The 18,704-nt window shown below is 51.5% G+C and overlaps 1 protein-coding gene and 1 long non-coding RNA gene across 7 annotated transcripts in view; one reads left to right on the forward strand and one right to left on the reverse strand.

Annotated features, from left to right (window-relative positions):
* Positions 1 to 9,010, reverse strand: part of MFHAS1 (multifunctional ROCO family signaling regulator 1) — a 47,450-nt gene extending 38,440 nt beyond the window's left edge. For 2 of the 6 annotated variants that reach the window (XM_075929195.2, XM_075929193.2), the window contains exon 1: positions 5,672 to 9,009. In XM_075929195.2, the coding sequence (XP_075785310.2) occupies positions 5,672 to 8,987 (3,316 nt within the window). In that variant the 5' untranslated portion in view covers positions 8,988 to 9,009. Of the gene's footprint in view, positions 1 to 858; positions 1,297 to 5,671 lie in introns of those variants that run through there. The other 4 variants (XM_006112298.5, XM_075929191.2, XM_075929190.2 and 1 more) reach the window with 3 other exon arrangements.
* LOC149524591 (uncharacterized) lies at positions 8,922 to 17,659 on the forward strand. Its single transcript, XR_016349544.1, has 3 exons — positions 8,922 to 9,552; positions 12,605 to 12,734; positions 13,035 to 17,659. It is a non-coding gene; the product is annotated as an uncharacterized LOC149524591 (long non-coding RNA).
* Positions 17,660 to 18,704: the final 1,045 nt, after the last annotated feature.

The following is an 18,704-nucleotide window of genomic DNA, read 5'->3' on the forward strand; positions in this document are numbered from 1 at the left end:
CCAGCATATTCTACATCCCAGAGTTGCCAGATTAAAGAGGTTCAAGTGTACCAGCACACGAGAAAGCCAGCCCTACATATACTGCTAATGAGAAAATCTCTGATCACCATCCACATAAGCATGCATACTGAGCAAGCTCTCAAAGAAGAAAACCAAAATACAGTAGAACCTCAGCGTTACAAACACCGATGTTGCAAACACAGCAGTCAATCACACACTTTATCTGGAACCAATAGTATGCAGTCAGCAGCAGAAGAGTCAAGTGAAAAAAAAGCAGTTATACTACAGTACTGTGTTAAACGTAAACATCAGAAAAGGGAAGACAAATTGAAAAGGTAAGGAAATGGTTTAATTGAAGGATGGTTAAAAGCAGCACTTTTCTCTGCATAGTAAATTTTTAACCCTATTAAGTCAATGTTCAGTTGTAAACTTTTGAACAAGCCACCATAATGTTAAAAAAAAAAACTTAAACAATGGTCCTGTAGCACCTTAGAGACTAACCAAAAATATATAGAGATAGTATCATGAGCTTTCATGGGCTCTGCCCACTAGGGATGTAAGTGACTAGTTGACTACCTGATAAAACAAATGTTTACTGGGTAGTGGGGTAAAAACACGACTAGTCGCTTCCCCTGCCCCTTGCTGCCACTATCAGAGAGGGGCAGCAAGAGGGAAAGCAGCAGCTGGTGCTGGGGGGAGCTGGCTTAAAAGCTGACTCCCCTACCCCACAACACCATCTCTGTAGGGGGCCAGGGAAGGCAGAGGGCAGTGGGGAAATGGTGCGAGCGGGGATTGAAACCGTCCGTCCCCCCCCCCCCCCCCCCCGCGATCCCAACTGCTGCTTCTCTCCTTTTGAAACATACAAGAGCAGCCTGTGTATATTTTTTGGTTAGTCTCTAAGGTGCTACAGGACTATTATTATTTACGGTTTTTTTAGTTACAGACTAACATGGCTCCATCTCAGACTTTTACACCACAATCTTGGCTCAGAGTTACAAATATTTCAGTTACAAACAGCCTCCATTCCCAAAGTGTTCATAATTCTCAGGTTTTACAGTATCAAGGAATCAATGATGTGCCTGGCACAGTAACTTTAACCAAGTTAAAGTTTTAAAAGTATCATTATTTTTACAAGTAACTTGATTTCTGCCAACATATGCAGCAAGTCCGTTGGCATTTTCCATTCCCTGTAGTAGCAGCTCAACAGAGACATCTTCAACATGGATAACTTGGACCCCAATCCCAAGAAGAGGTGGCAAAATGGTAGTTTCTCTCCTGAGTGACTTTCAATGCAATCTGACAAAGTGAACAAATACAGATTAAAAAAAAAAACCTAAGAAAATCATATTTAAATCAAACTTTTCTTTTGATTTAAATCTGGGTTTCTTTTATAAAATAAACCCATTTCAGATTGCCATAATTTTAAATGTAATCTATGCTAAAGCCTAAATTTAATTCTAACCTACTAAAAGAATTTAAATTAAATATAAAAATACTAGTATTTGCTGTTCATTTCTAAAGAAAGTCAGACTACTAGACTGGTAGAAGTCTTTGGCTAAGCACCTGAAACCAGCACCTGCCAAAAAGCTAAGCCAGCTTTCGATAGCAGTAGCCTCTTCTGCAGAAGCAAAGAGAATATTTGCTTCATTTCTGTTTATTCAGCTAGTTCAGTTCAATGACTAATTCATTCAAAAACCAACTTGGAGTTGAAAAAGCAGGAAATAAGAACATAACATAACAGCCATACTGGGTCAGACCAAAAGTCCATCCAGCCAATATCCTGTCTGCCGACAATGAACAATACCAAGTACTCCAGAGGGAATGAACTGAACAGGCAATGATCAATCCATCTCTCTCCTGCCATTCATCTCCACAAACAGAGGCTAGGGACACCATTCCTTACTCATCCTGGCTAATAGCCATTAATGGACTTAACCTCCATGAATTTATCTAGTTCTCTTTTAAATCCTGTTATAGTCCTACCCTTCACAACCTCCTCAGGCAAGGAGTTCCACAGGTTGACTGTGCGCTGCGTGAAGAACTTCCTTTTATTTGTTTTAAACCTGCTGCCCATTCATTTCACTTGGTGGCCCCTAGTTCTTATATTATGGGAACAAGTAAATAACTTTTCTGAATAAACTATAGGAGGGTAAATTCTGTTAGCTCTAAAATCTTGAAAGACATGGTTACCAGAAATAATTAGTTCCATTAATTATCTACAGATATTTCCCTTGATGAAAACGGTAGTTTTGCATTTAAAGTATATTTTAATTGCATATTTTCTTATCTATCTTGCACTGTACAGTAGCTTTATTTAACAAAAATGCTAATTGTATATATTAAATGACATTTTCCATCCAGTTTCACAAATTACAAAAAAGAAATTAATCTAGTAAATAAAAAAAAATTATTCACCATTTTCTAACACAAAAACATAAACCATTAAGATGAATCATAGTAACTTAAGCTATTTAATTGCTTAAATGAATGTATATAGATTAGAATAAGCTCCCGATCAGCAAAAAGAACCATCAAATGCAGTGTAAAGATACTACATTGCAAATAGTAGGTTTTAATAGTTACCAAGAAAAGTCAACTTAAAACCTCTAAAAAGTACAAATGCAAAACATGGCTAAAATCAATTATTTAAATCAAGCTTTCCTACTTGCTGATTTATAATCAACTCATCCTGCAAAATCTGGGGACCTAACTGCCCTCTGTATTTCTGACATTCTCTCCCATAGATAATGTGGCCTTTAGGGAAGTTAAAATTAGATGAATCAGCTAACTGAATAGTCGATGGAATTTCCATTGACTATTTGATTACTCGATAAGGTCACTTCCATTTTGAAATGTAGCAACAGCTGGGCGGGCTGTTGCTACATTTCCAAGGCGGAAGTGCCGCACAGCATTCTGCCTTTGAAATGTAGGGGCTCTTGTGCATTTCAAAGATTGAAACGCTGCATGGAGCCTGGGGCCAAAGAGGAGCTCCACTGGCCCCCAGGCTCCATGTGGCACTTCCACTTTGAAATGTACAAGAGCCTCAGCAGGGACTCTTGTACATTTCAAAGATGGAATGCCACCGCTGTGCCCCTGCCCCTTCCACGGAGCTGGAGCTGAGGGGAACCAGCTTTTAAGCCAGCTCCTCCCAGCGCCCCATCCTCTTTTCCCCCCTTGCTGCCACTTCCTGATAGAGGCAGGGGAGAGGGGGAGGGACTAGTCGACTAGTGTGTTGACTATCATAGAACACTAGAACTTGAAAGGACCTTGAGAGGTCATTGATCCAGTCCCCTGCCTCATGGCAGGACCAAGCACCATCTAGCTCATCCCTGACAGGTGACTGTCTGACCTGCACTTAAATCTCTCCAGGGATGGAGATTCCACAGCCTCCCCAGGCAACTTATTCCAGTGTTTAACCACCCTGACAGGCAGGAAGTTTTTCCTGATGTCCAACCTAAACCTCCCTGGCTGCAATTGCTTTTGCTTATCAGTTAGTCAACTAGTCGATTAGTTGCTTACATCCCTAGTAGGCAAATGGTTATCGGAAAGTCAACAGGATAGTCGACTAGTCGCTCCCCTCCCCCCCATTGCCTCTATTAGAAAGAGGCAGTAAAGAGGGGCAATAGGGGGGTACTTAAAAGCAGCAGCACTGCATAGAGCCCAGGGTCAGCTGGGGACTCCCCAGCTGATCCCAGGCTCCACCCAGCATTTCAAAGCAGCAGTGCTGCACTGAGCCCGGGTCAGCTGGGGAATCCTCACCTGATCCCGGGCTCCAAGCTGGTTTGGGCTCCGTGCAGCATTTCAAGGTGGCAACACCACTTAGAGCCTGGGATCAGCTGAGGACTCCCCAGGTGACCCGGGCTCAGTGCAGCGCTGCCACTTTGAAACGCTGAGTGGAGCCCGGGGTCAGCTGGGGACTCCCCAGGTGATCCTAAGCTCAATGCCAGGTTCAAACTTTGAAATGCACGAGAGCCCCCGCTGCGGCTCTTGTACATTTCAAAGGAGGAATGCAAAAGTGCCTCTCAACTAGCAAGTAGTCGATGGACATGCCATCGACTACTCGACTAGTAAATTAATCATTACTTAACATCCCCAATCCCTTGTGGGCTTGACCAATTCTCCCCTCTTTGTAACATTTCACATAGATTTATTAAAAAGAGAACAAAAATACATTGCCATCCCAGGTGCTGGGCCTCCTCTACAAAACATGAACCCATAGTATGTATGTACAGTTTGAGGTGGGCATTTTGGCCTTTTTCCTGTAGATCTGATTGAAGTCTTTGGGGAAAATAGAGTAGTTAGTATCCCATTATCCAAAACTAACATTCAGTAATATGGAAAACCTGGACACATTTAACAAACAGCTCTAAAGCTTAATGGTTTACTTACATTTTACAGCTAATCTTCTATCCTCTTAACTCAACAAATTGATTCAGCTTGAACTGTGACTGTCCACAGCCTAAACCCTAAACACCCAGTGGTTCTATAAAAGTAAGCCTGGGCGCACAGATTTAGAAGTGATTGACCTTTTCCTCCATTAAGAGGAATAATATCCTTTAGAAGAATGCAAGACTAGAACAAAACAGCTACTGCAACTATTGTTTAAAATAAGGCAAGAAAAAGGCAACCCAGCCACACACAGCCCCCTCAGTGACAGGCTATGTAAATCCTGCCAGATGCTAGACTTGATCTCCATTATAGGAGATGTTGCTGCGCTAATTACTTACAGTTGATAAGTTAGTTTTGATTTTACACCAACATAGGCACTGATTGCTAACACATCTTTTTCTGGTTCTCTCTGAGGCTATCACAGCAAAGTTGGCAACAGTTTTATAAACTGAGATCGCAGCATCTGCATACGTACTAAATGGAACAGAATCCAAACCACAGGCCATCTGAAAATTTCCATTACCACAAAACATACCATTGTGGTAACTACCACCTCTTTCAAACATTGCTTTTAAAGTTTCACATATAAAGCATCAATGAAAATTTGTTTTAAAACAGTTTCAGAGCTCTTCTCCAAACACTGGCACTCAAACTGAGGTCTGTGACCCACTTCCAGGTGGTCTGCAGAGCTATTTAACGGAAGATAAAACACCCTCCCGTATTCAGGAAGTAACTTTTCCTCCTAGATCTAGACAGGAATTTGAGACGTTCTGAAGGCTTTTTTAGACAAACACAAACCTCTGCATTCCAAATAGCTGTTTCATAAATTCTTTTTGGTTTTCTGAGTATGTAAATTCAAACATGACTGACTTACAGACAGCCCCAAAGAGAAGGCGAAACAATAAAAAATTAACAGAAAAATGGGAAGTGAGGAACTCAAGTAACTTGGGGGTTAAGTCTTACTCCATGTGCAGACTCTACACTAAGGGACAAAAATAGAGTATACAGTTAGAACGGGCATGGGGCGGGGAGAATATTGCCATGTAACAGCACCCATCTCCAATTAAGCTTATTTTGAGCCTTTCCCCTTCAGGTCACACTTATGTTCTCCCAGGTAGTCACGCACTGTAGTGTAGGGAAGGGACCGAATCAGGTTAAGAAAGGTACTATCCAAAAGAAGTTACCCACAAAACCAGACAACTTTGAAACCCAATGCCCTGGAAGAGGGGGCGATAGTTACATTACGTAAGGGCTGCTAAAGCAGAGTGGACTCCCACCTTACCTGGAAACGCATGCGGGTTCGGCGATCCTCTTTTAAGGCACTTGGAACAGAGGACGTGCACAGTATAGTACAGACCTGGCCACTCGTGCAGCAGTACATTCAGTTCTTCCACTAAGGGGGTTATAGCTTGCCAGGCTGTCCATATATTTGGTAGAGATGCGTGACTAGCAATAGATAGAGTATCTGGTTGGAGAGTGCCCCTAGCAGGCCTGTAACTCACCACGACAGGCACCTTCCCCCTGTAGGCATAAATCTGGTATTTGCCATCGGACCGCTGAACCACGTGGCTGTTAATCTGGACACTGTAGCGGGCGAATAACCCGGGGGGGAAGATGAAGGGGAAGATGTATTCAATCTGCAGCTGTTCAATGACAAGGGACTGTCCACTCAGGTTGGTCCCATTAATCCAGGCTTCTGCGTGGGGCACCTCGTTCTTCACATAGCAAGGGAACTTGTACCAGGCAGCAGCCCCATTCAGGGGTTTGCATTTGGGCTTATTGATACAGTAGCAGAGCCCCATTTTCTCCAGCAGCTCCAGGATAAGCAGCAGGTCCTCCCTGCTCTGGATATGGGGCTTGAGAAGCAAGCGGATAACATGGGCAGGAAGGAGCCCATACAGCAGGAACCCTTCCACATAGTGGTGGAGCTGGGTGGCTTTCAGCTCGTCTGTCTGGGTGTCACGGAGCAGCTTCCGGAGCAGCACCGTGGCATCCCGCTGGCAGAAGACGTTGAGAATGTCAATGAGCCTGGGCAGATTGTGGAATACGTATTCCCGCAGAGTCAGATGCTCCTCAAAGTACAGCAGCTTTCCACTTTCATGCAGATAGGACAGGGCACTCTGGAGTCGGTCCTCAGTCAGACCCGCCTGCAAGCCCAGACGCGCTGAATCCCACCAGCTGAGCCACAGTTGTTGAGCCTGTGGCTGGAAGTGCAGCTCTTCCAGCACCTGCCAGGATTTGGGTAGCACCCGGTGCAAGTTTGGGAAGATGTCCCGATGCTCAGCTACTGACAGTAGCTTCTCCCGCAGGCGGCACACGTGGTCGTTGTCCTGGCAGCTGATGGGCAGCACCGGTGAAAGGATCTGCAGGCGGTGGTTTAGCAGATACTGGAACTGGGCCTTCTTGCGCCGCAGGTTCTTGTCTGAAACCCCATGAAAGGCAGTGTGGGGGCTGGAGCAACGCAGGTCAAAGTCCTGCCCTAGGGCTTCGTCCACCTGCTGGGCCAAGTGCTGGAGTCCCTCAGCATCCCGCTTCTCCTGCAGGGCAATTTGGTGGTGGATGTCCAGGCACTTCTCCTCCAGCTCCCGCTCAGCACACAGGTCAGCATGGGTGCCCACCATGCACACTACAGCATGGGGCACTTTGGCACCTAGCCAGTGCAGGAAGTAGCCCACTGAGGAGTAGAAGCGATGGGGGGTGTAGGCACTCAGATTCACCACCAGCACATACAGGGCTCCAGGAGAGAGGAAGAAGGACTGGATCACATCATAGCTCGGGTCCCCAGCCAGCTCGTATACAATGAAGGTCAGACCCCTCTCTGCATCTGCTGTCCAGTCTGTCACCTCAATGCCCTGGCTGGTGCCTGGCAGCCCTGCTACCAGTGGCCTGAGGGGGGCGTGACAGTCCAGCAGCATGGGGAAGTGTCCTGTCTGGGCTTCCCCATTAACTGGTGGGGATGGAGATGGGCAGACATCCTGGTGCTCAGTAGAACAATCCTCTAGCGTGGTTTTTCCAGCAACTCTGAGGGACGGGGACAGCAGCGGGTCCTGCTGCTCGACAGAGGCAGGTCCTAGCGAGGAGTCTTTTGGAGACACAGCATCTCGGGGCTCAGTAATGAGGCAATGGCCTTGCTGTATTTTTCCAACCCTTTCAGGAGCCAGGCCCAGGTTGATGTCTCGCTGCTGCATGGAGTATCCTCTGGGCTGGGTTCTCCCAGCATCTTTGCCGGCTGCAGCCAATTGAGAGTCTCTCTGCCTCTCCTCCTGCATCAGGCACTTTCTCAGCAGGGTCTTCCCAGCATCCTTCAGGCCCATGAGGACCAGCTTGAGCCGGGGCTTAAGTGCAGGCTGGGAGTGTGCTAGCTCCTGCTGGTAAGCGGCAATGTAGGGGATGCCCTTCATGCAAACCTCATAGGGCGGCTGGATGAGCGGGTTGTCCTTGATCTTCCAGAGGCTGACCCGGGAGAGCTGCCCAAAGCCCTCGGGCAGGATGGCGATCTGGTTGCCCTGCAGCACGAGCTCCTCCAGGCTGTGGAGCTGCACGATGGAGTCAGGCAAGTAGCGGATGCGGTTGTTGTCCAGCCAGAGGGCGCGGAGCTGGCGCAGCTGGCAGAGGTGGGCAGGCAGCAGGGCGAGCTGGTTGCGGCTCAGGTAGAGCTCCTCCACGCTGGGCAGGGCCAGCACGGCCTCCGGGAACTCCCCCAGCAGGTTGGAGGAGAGGTTCAGCATCTTGAGGCGGTGCAGGCGGCCAAAGCCGGGGGGCAGGGCCCGCAGCTGGTTGCCGTCCAGCATGAGGCTCTCCAAGGCCGGCAGCTGGCACAGCCCCTCGGGGAGCGCGCCCAGCCCCGTGCCACTCAGCCACAGGATCTTCAGGCGGCGCAGGGCGGCGATGCCCTCGGGCAGCGCCCGCAGCTGCCGGTTGCCCGAACAGTCCAGCTCCTCCAGCGCGCCCAGCTCCAGCAGCGGCGCCGGGAAGGCGGGCAGCTGGTTGTGGTCCACGTCGAGCGAGCGCAGGCGCTGCAGGCGGCCCAGGGCCTCGGGAAGGCGGCGCAGGCGGTTGAAGCTCAGGTCCAGCTCCTCCAGCTGCGGCAGCGCGCCCAGCCGCCCGGGCAGCGCCGCGCCGTCCGCGCCCAGCTGGTTGTGGCTCAGGCTCAGCTTGCGCAGCTCCCGCAGCGGCGCCAGCGCCTCGCCGTCCCCGAGCCCGCCCAGCCGGTTGTGGCTCAGGTCGAGCTCGGCCAGGCGGCCCAGGTGGCGCAGCGCGGCGGGCAGGCGGGCCAGGCGGTTCCTGCGCAGGCTGAGGACGCGCAGCCCGCCCAGCGCGGCGCCCAGCCCCTCGGGCAGCTCCTCCAGGCCGCAGCCGCTCAGGCTCAGCGCCGCCGGCTCGCCCGGCCCGGGGCGCGGCCCCTCCGGCTCCGGCTCCGGCTCCGCGCGGGGGCCCAGGCTGAGCTGCCGCAGGCTGCACCGCAGCTCCCGAGCGCGCAGGGCGGCGTCTCGCCAGCGCCGCGCCGCCGCGGGGGGCTCGGGCTCGGCCATGGCCAGGGTCGGGCCGGGCCGGGCCGCGGGGCGCTCGGCGCAGCCCCCGCTCGCCGCCAGCGCCATGCGCGGCGCCCGGCCGGCTCCGGGAGAGGCAGCGCCGCCCCGCCCCGCCCCGCCGGGGGAGGAGCCGGCCCGGCCCGGCCGCCGCCAGACCGCGCGGGGCAGAGCGAGCCGGCCGCCTCCGGGGGCTGGAGACGAGGCTGCTGCTGCCCGGCTGCGATCGCGCCCCGGGGTTTACAGGCGGGGTCGGGGGCGCTCACACCCCACAAATGTTCCAGCGCCCTGCCCAGGGCGCCCTTTGGCGTCCGCCGGGGGAGCGGAGCCCCAGCCCCGTGGCCGGCTAGGAAACAGAGCGCACCCTGGCTGGGTTGACTGAGTGGGGATTGGCCCTGCCTGGGGCAGGGGGCTGGACTTGATGACTCCCGAGGTCTCTGCCAGCTCTATGGTCCTATGGATCCCCGCCCCGCCCCCTTTAACCAGGACAGCCAGAAACCTCTTGCCAATCCCCTACCAGCTGGGCAACGCTAGCGGAGCAGGTCAGGGATAATGCAATAGACTCCACCAGGGAGGGAGTTCCCGGCGTCCTGCTGCTTCCTAGGCAGCGGCTAGGAGCGTCCTCTTGGCACAGGTATGTGTGATCTCTGTTGAATCCTGGGGAGATTTCGTACAGGGACATTTGGGTGCCTTTTGGATGCTTATGTAGCGACTTTGCAGGACTTCTGTGGCGCCTGGCTGCAGTGTCTAGTTCTGCATAAAATCATTGTTAGTAAAGTTAGGAGCGGTTGCATACGTTGATAGAGCAGTAAATGGTGCTAAGGGCAAATCAGAGGTACAGAGAAATCTGTATCTTATGGTAAGGTGGCTAGCTCTCAGGTCATAAACCAAGAATATAGCACACGGGAGAGAAGACTACATCCTGGGAAACAGTGTCTCAGAATAGGACTTAGGGGTCATGATGGAAAGCAGCTGACCAGGCGCTCCCCATGTGGTGCTGTAACTAAGGCAGCAAACATGATCCTTGGATGAATAAGCAGGAGAATGGTGAAAAGGAACAGGGAGGTGGAATTACCACAATAGATGCCATCTGATTTTTCAACTTTAAAATATATTTGTGACTCCTGTCAATGCCTGTGTTTTGAAAAGAGGGAAGAAAAACAAACAAAACATTTCCACTGGCTGTTTGATCCTTCATGTAAATGGGGCCAAGATTTCAACCCAGCTCTTGCCTGGGTGAACAACAGAGATCTGCCAATCCCGAGTGATTCTGAAAATCCTATCCCTAAAAGCCGAGGAACCCAAAAGTGTATTAGCACTACTAATATTTTTTTAAACTATTTCTTGCAGCCTCTGTTACTGAGTCTTTATATCCCACTCCCCATTATAAGGCTATTTTTAAATAATGTGATGCATTGTTAGAAATATTTAAGAAAGTAAAACTTAGCCTGATGAATTGTATGTCTGTCTAAATAAGTGTATTACCAGCACTGTACAGTAGCATCTAGAGGTCCTGGCTGAGATAAAACCCTCAGTGTACCAGTGCCTAATACATACACGTAGAAAGACCATATCTCCAGTTACTGAAGGATCAGCAGGCTGGCGATCGAGCTTCTGGGGTTCAATATAGCAGGTCTAGTAAAGACCCACTAAATCAAATGCTAAGAAGGGCCCTGTTGGCACAGGTACCCCCTCCTGTTGCGAGGAGTGTAAGAAGTTGACGGGACTTCTCCCCTGGACCTCCTGCTGTAGAGATGGTGCCAAGCTCAGCTTAAAGTATGTCGACTCCAGCTACATTTTTATGTGGCTGCAATTCCATACCGGAAGCCAACCTTCCAGCTGTAGTGTAGACTTGGCCTAAATCTCTGCCCAGAAGAATTTACAGTATAAGGTCACAATCCTGCTCATAGAATCCTAGAACACTAGAACTGGAAGGGACATTGAGAGGTCATCAGGTCCAGCCCCCTGCCCTTAAGGCAGGACCAAACATGATCTAGATCAGGGCTGGGCAACCTTTTTTGGATCTAGGCCTCTGACCCACAGAAAGATCAGGCAGGGGCAACACACAAGTGAGAAACCAACCAACCCACAAACAACCCCCCACCCCCCGCACTGTGGGCTTCCCAATGCTGGGGGGAGCCCCAAGCTTCAGGGGCTAGATCTGGCTCCAGAGCCTTAGGTTCCCTGCCCTGATCTAGATCATCGCTGATGAGGAAGGTTAGTAATTGTGCAGCTAACACATTTTTTTTTTTGTCATTTACAGAATTAACCAATAAGCAGCTCCGCATTGAAAGTATTTTGGGAGCCAGGGGGTAGGCACGCTGGCTCAGTCCCAGCTTGTACAGGGTTCCCACAGCTACCCCTGCTGCCACTCTGCATTTCAAAGAGCTCAGGAGCCAGTGGGCAGGCAAGCTGGCTCAGTCCCAGCTCGTGCCAGGTCCCGGCAGCTACCACTGCTGTTGCTCTGCATTTAAATCCAGCCTGCCTGCACGCTGGCACTTGAAGTGTTTCTAATGCAGAGCCACAGTGGGGGTAGTTGCCAGGGCCTGGCCCGAGCCAGGAGTGAGTCAGCTAGCCTGCTAAAAAATTGACTTGCAGAGTCGCGTGAGGGGGAATTGGATGTAGCTGATAGTTAACTGACAAACCCCCGCTTATTGGGTAATGGTTTAATTGACTCCATTTCTAGCAGCAACCCTTGATGGCCAGCTGGGGCTCTACCCTGTGTGTATTTCCACCAATTGAAGCAGGGATCTTCCCCCTTTCCCACGCAAGGAAGCCATGCTGTACCCTATTTTTACCTCTAGACTAGGTAAAAATAGGGCACAGTCCAGGAGAGGCAGCGCTCTGTATTCCCCCACCCCACACAAACTCCTTGTAGCCACTTACACAGAGCACTGGATATACCTCCCGCACATGCTCAGTGACCTCTCGGGGAAGGGCCCGGTGTGTTACCCTCCCCACACCATGGAAGTAGTGTCCACCACCCCCACACCTCCATGGCCAGGTGTGGCAGTTTCTGAGTTGGAGCCCTGACCCATACATACACCCCTTCCCTTGTGCCAGTGACTGCATCAAGGCCCAGCAAGGGGTGGGGGGGGGCAAGGGAGAGGGAACGGGGCCAGGAGGGCGGGGGACAGGTTTGGGGCAGAGGAGAGGAAACAAGGTTGGGGGCAGGGAGTTCCCTACACCAGCCACGGAGGGAAGCCTCCGACCCGCGCTCCCTCCGGACTGACCGCAGGGCAGCCAGGCTGGAGTGAAGAGAAGCGGCTGCCCGGAGAGCTGGTCGTGGCGCTCAGCCAGGGTGCACCAAGCTCCACGTGGGCAGGGGCAGAGGAGAAGCCGCCGATCAGCTGGAGCGCGGGGCAGCGTCTTTCTGCTGAAAGCCACAGTCAGCTGGCTGGGGTGTTTCAGCCCTCCAGACCTCCCAGCTCCCACCATTCCTTGCAGCTACACACCTGTGTTGTTGCTCGGTGAGTAGCTGCTCCTCAAATGAGGAAATCTAATGTAAATGTACTGCGCACGCACGCAGTTCAGAGAGGGCTGAAGAGCTACTCTTAGATCACGATCTACCGGTAGATGTTGAGGCTCTATTGGTTGGTGACCATGGGGCTAAAGGCAAGAATTCCCGCAGCCACAGACCTTAGTGAGTGAGAGCTCACGCTGCGCTTTTTCTGCCGCCCTTGCAGAGGAATCAGTGCGGGGCCGCGGGCGGAGAAGAAACCGCCCGAGATGGACTTGAGCTGCCTGGACGTGATTCTCGGAACACGTGAAGGGTCCTCAGTGTTCGGCCTTCCCATGGCTCTGTGTGAGTAAGAGGTGCGTGCTTTGAAATCTTCAAGCGTCCTGGCAGTATGTTTCTTCTGAGGCAGAGAGCTTCCTGCTGGGGCACGGAGCCTGGTGGCTTGGGGACTGGTGAAGGGGCAGTAGGCGGTTCAACAGAGCGTGGATAGAGATTCAAGGCCTCCGTTCTCTCCCCGTTCCTGGAGTGGCAGCGGCAGGGGGTGGCCGATGGTGGGAGGCTGCGGTGCGATGGTGGGAGGAGAAGCGATGCCGCGTCCTTGCGGACTGAAAAGCTAAGTTGTTTGTTTGTTTTTTCCCCTCTGCTGTGTTCGGTAGCGAGCGATAAGAAGTCAACCCTCCCGATGTCCTCCCGTCTGGGGATGGAACGGAAACGAGAACGGCGAGCTCGGGAGCTTGGTCGAAGCGAGGCGAAAACCTTCCAGCTGGGAGCGGAGCAGCCATCGCTGACCGGGAGATAAGTATCGGGTCTGGAAATCTCTCGGCTTACGGCCCACTCGGGTCTAGGAAGGGAAGTCACGTTTGCTGAGACAGCGAGTCCGAGCGGAGGTTCCACTCCCGCAGTACATTTCAACATCCCCCTCACACAAGCTGGTCCCCCACCAGTGCTCTTCCCTAGCCCATACCCCCTAGTCCTGGTGTCCCTCAGTTTCCCTTCTTCTCTCCACAGACTCAGAGCAACCTGCAACCCCAGAGCATCCCTCCCTTCACGGGGCCCATCAGCCCCTCTTTTTCCTCCCTAGAACACTCCCCCATCCCGCAGTCTATCCCTATCCCTACCTTTCCCCCATCTATAGGACCCTTAAACCCCGTTTCTTTCCTTCCCAACCCACAGTCCCTCCCCACACACTTCCATCCCGCCTGCCATGTGACCCCCATCACTACCTTCCCCCCAGGCCTCCTTCCACACGTAAGGACTCCCTCAACCACTCTCCTCTTCCTCCTCAGCAAGCCCCCATCCCAAGCCATCCCACACTCCAGACCCTTCCAATCCATGCTCCCATCCATTGGGTCCCACCCCCCTTCTCTTCCTTTCTACACCCACATCCCATGGCAACCTGCACTCCTAACGCTGCCCTTCCTCCATGCATGCCTACACCCATACACGGTATGCGTGCTTTATTTTGTTTTGATAAACGACAGCAATCTCTCAACTGTAAAAGCTAGATTTTAATCAAACAAATGTAGTTTGTGTAATTTCTAACAGCAGGAGGGGAGCGGGAGAAGTTGTGCGTATGTTACTCCTCATTGAGGGGATGGGCAAACGTATGCGCTTGCATTGTAGTGATTTCTCTCCCGCGTCAGATAATATTATTTTGGGTGTACTTTCCGGAGGGGAACTGCAATTGAGTGCTGGGCGATTTTCTAGCTAAGCCTTACCGTATAGAGCTGTTTCCAGACTCTGTGTTTCTACACTTGGTGCTTCCCAACCTGCGTGGGCTCCCAGAGGCCAGAGAGCCTAAGTCAGCAAAACAGGGAGAGGCAGCCAAGGCTAGTGGAGCAAGTAGTCTCAGTGAAATCCCACCACATCCGGTGGCATCCCAGAAGGAGGACCAAACCCATCAGAAGCTGGGCCTTTGAAAAAAGGTCTCTCCATGTACTGGGTAAGCTTGGAGGCCTCTCAAGGCGTACCTGCTCCCGGCAATGCACTTACTGCGTTACAGAAATGTTAACAGTGACACTCGGTGAATGGGATGTTAGCGTATAGTCGTGTATACGATTAACTGATAAGCCTGGGCTTATCGGTTAATCCTGACAACTACACACGCTTCCCTCCCCCTTGCTGTCTCTAATACAGAGTCAGCAAGGGCTGGGGGGAGGTGAGAGTCTGTGCGCGTGGGGAGCTGGCTTTTAAGTCATCGCCCCAGAAGCACCAGATCCCGCGGAGCTGCGTGCTCCGTATCCATCGGTGCACTTCTGATACTGATAAGAACATAAGAATGGCTATACTGGGTCAGACCAAAGGGCCATCTAGCCCAGTAGCCTGTCTGCCAACAGTGGCCAGTGCCAGGTGCCCCAGAAGGGGTGGACCGAAGACAATGATCAAGCAATTTGTCTCCTGCCATCCATCTCCAGCCTTTGACAAACAGAGGCCAGGGCAACCATTTCTTCCTTCCCCCAGGCTAATAGCCTTTTATGGACCTAACCTCCATGAATTTATCTAGTTTTTTTTTTAAACTCTGTTCTAGTCCTAGCCTTCACAGCATCCTCTGGCAAGGAGTGCCACAGGTTGACTGTGCGCTGTGTGAAGACCTTTCTTGTATTAGGTTTAAACCTGCTACCCATTAATTTCATTTGGTGTCCTCTAGTTCTTATATTATGGGAACTAGTAAAGAACTTTTCTATATTCACCCTCTCCACACCACTCATGATTTTATAGACCTCTGTCATATCCCCCTCAGTCTCCTCTTTTCTAAGCTGAAAAGTCCTAGTCTCTTTAGCCTCTCTTCATATGGGACCTGCTCCAAACCCCTAATCATTGTAGTTGCCCTTTTCTGAACCCTTTCCAAGGCCAAAATATCTTTTTTGAGGTGAGGAGACCACATCTGTACACAGTACTGAAGATATGGCGTACCATAGTTTTATACTTCCCCTCCTTCCCCTGGCTTCCCCCTTCCAGCTCCCTCCTCCCAGGTTTCCACCTCCCCTCTCTCTTCCCCTCTGCCACCACCTTTTACCAGTCTCCCCAGAGGTTAATCCCCACCCCTGAGTTTTCAAAAATAGAAACTCTCTTTATTTAACAACACACGTGTCATTTATTTTTTACATCAGGAAGGGGGCTAGGGAAGGGTAAGTGGAAGGAGGTTAGGGAGGAATGGGGCATGAGCCCCTGATGGGGAGGACTGGGCTGGCTCTGCGGGCTCCTCGGGGTGGAAGCTCTCCTGCAGGGCCTCCTGGATCCTGACAGCCTCCCAATTGATCCCCTTGGATGGCAGCCTGCGGCAAGTGCAGCCGGGCTGATGGCCAAGTGCTTTGATGTGCCGAGTGTGGGCACTCCAAGACAGGACCGCTTTGCTGTCCCTTATCGAGGTAGACAAGCAAGTGGGGAACCCTGAGAACTGTCTGTCCGGGGTGGGGGTCGGGTTCCTTTAAACACAACCCTCGGCTAGACGGAGGCAGCAGCTCCACACTCTAAGTCCTAACCTGATGCCCTGCAGGCACTGGTTCTGGCCAGCCTTAACTTCGGTTCAGGGTCCACTCAATGTGGATACGCTATTTCCAATTAGCAAAATGCTAATTCGAATTAGTTTTTAGGTCTAGATGCACTAATTCGAATTAGCTTAGTTTGAATTAGTGCTGCAGTGTAGACATACCCTAAGGGTGTGTCTACACTGTACCATTTTTCTGGAATAAGGGACATTATTCTGGCAGAACAACAGTAGCATCCACACAGCAATTGCATTATTTCAAAAGAAAATGGAAACAATTGAAACAATGGAGGGCTTATTCCTCATGGAATGAGGTTGATCAGTGTCGGAAAAACTTGTTTGATCAAGAGCGTGTTGGGCTGGGGGCCGTTAGGGAGGAAGAGGAGGGTGGGTGAGGGGGTCCTTATGTGTTGAAAGATGACTGGGGAGAAGGTACGGTGAGGGTTGAGGTGAGCTGGGAAGGTGGCTGTGACGGACCGGGCCAGGTCTTGGCACAGCTGAGGGCGTCCGCTCAGGGCGAATTGCTCAAAACTCGGGGCTCCTTACAGCCCCAGACTGGAAGCCTTTCCCAAATAGGCCATAAACCGGTCACACTGAGTGCTTTAGCTGCCAATGTGGCCAGCCAGAAGCCTCAGGAGCAAAACCCCTCAGACACCCCAGCTCTCCCTGTGCCACAATTAGCCCCGGGCCTGCACACAGGCGAGGGGGTTGTAGAACCCAATCTCACCTTCCCCGAACGGGTCTTTCCGGTCCCAAAGAACCAGCCACAAATCCCCGGTCAGTTTACACTTTGGATCTTACCCACAAGATCACGCAGGGCCAATCCTTTAGAATCTAAAGGTTTATTAATAGAAGAAAGAAAAGCATGGATTGATATTTTGGGATTCTTGGATCTATGGAAATAGCCAAGCATTACATTGTAGCTGTAATGTTTGGCTATGTTCACACTGGGGAATTATTTCAAATAAGGTGTTTTGGGGGTTAAAGTATTTGAAAATATTTTTCAAAATAGAGTGTTCCCACAACAGGGAAGCATCAAAATTTGTGAGAGGTAGGCTCCCTTAGTAAGGACATGCTACTTTGAGTCAAAGTATGTCTACACTACACACTTGTTTTAGCATTTCCCCATTACAATTTCAGAATAGCATGTTCTATTTCAGAATACAAGGCTTCTCAGATACTTTGGCTGGTTTTAATTACTCTGAGGCAGGCTTCCCTAAAGTGGCTGTGCTACCTTGATTTAGAGCTCCAGGAAACACTAGAGCGTAATTACTTTAATGGCCCTAGGAAGGAGCTATTTGTAAATAGCGACAGTGGAGCACCCACAATATTGCTATTTAAAAAGAGCAATTTCTACAATGGCATTATTCTGGAACAATAAACTCTCATGTCACAAAAAATAAGAAGCCTGTTATTCTGAAATACATCACTTTAGAAAAGTGATAACGTGAGCATCCACAAGGCAAGCCCGTTATTTTCAACGTCTTATAGAGGTGCTGTTAGTTACTCCCCAGTGCTTCCCGGGACTCCATTGGGAGTGACTGCGGGGAGTACGTACTTTGTAAGGCTTGTGCTGTGGAACATTTCCATTGAAATACCATTTCCTGTGTGACATGGATTCAGTGTCTATGCTCAGAGGGTCTTAGTTCGGAATGGGGCATTTCTACCCTAAGGACAATCTTTTTTATTTGGAAATAACGGCCCTTAGCAGAGCAACAGTGCCGCTCGGTAGTCACCGGCGGTAATGCACGTGTAATTCCGTAGCGCCCCCACAGTGCCGCTCGGTGGTCATTGCGGGTAATGCACGTGTAATTCCGTAGCGCCTCCACAGTGCCGCTCGGTGGTCATTGCGGGTAATGCACGTGTAATTCCGTAGCGCCTCCACAGTGCCGCTCGGTGGTCATTGCGGGTAATGCACGTGTAATTCCGAAGCGCCTCCACAGTGCCGCTCGGTGGTCATTGCGGGTAATGCACGTGTAATTCCGTAGCGCCTCCACAGTGCCGCTCGGTGGTCATTGCGGGTAATGCACGTGTAATTCCGTAGCGCCCCCACAGTGCCGCTCGGTGGTCATTGCAGGTAATGCACGTGTAATTCCGAAGCGCCTCCACAGTGCCGCTCGGTGGTCATTGCGGGTAATGCACGTGTAATTCCGTAGCGCCTCCACAGTGCCGCTCGGTGGTCATTGCGGGTAATGCACGTGTAATTCCATCGCCCCCAGCTGCTGTCCCTGCTCCGCACGCCACGTGGCCCCAGTCTTGCCCTTTGACAGCAGGCAAAGTAAGAAGCTCGTTATTTCCAGGCTCCGCGCAGCCCTCTCCCCTCCTGCCCATGGCCCCCTCATCCCACACACCAGGCTCCGCGCAGCCCTCTCCCCTCCTGCCCCCGGCCCCCTCATCCCGCACTCCAGGCTCCGCACAGCCCTCTCCCCTCCTGCCCCCAGCCCCCTCATCCCGCACTCCAGGCTCCGCACAGCCCTCTCCCCTCCTGCTTCCTCACCCCAGCCTGCACCCCGTCCATACTCTTATCCCGGGGCCCTTCCTCTCCCCAGCCTGCACCCCCGTCCATATGCTTATCCCGGGGCCCTTCCTCCCCCCAGCCTGCACCCCCATCCATATTCTTATCCCGGGGCCCTTCCTCACTCCAGTCTGCACGCCCATTCATGGGAGCCATCAGTCCACCTTTTCCCTGTACCACATTCAATAAAGTGTCTGATCAGGGTATGAGAGCAGCCCTGAGCCTTTGTCTCCACTCAGCAGGTTGCACCACACAGGATATGTGGATGGTCCTGGGCTTTGTACAGCACTCCAGACTGACCCCTGGACACGGCTTCTGGGTCCT

Source organism: Pelodiscus sinensis, chromosome 4 (assembly GCF_052426305.1).
Source record: "Pelodiscus sinensis isolate ZL-2025 chromosome 4, ASM5242630v1, whole genome shotgun sequence".
Lineage (NCBI taxonomy): Eukaryota > Metazoa > Chordata > Testudines > Trionychidae > Pelodiscus > Pelodiscus sinensis.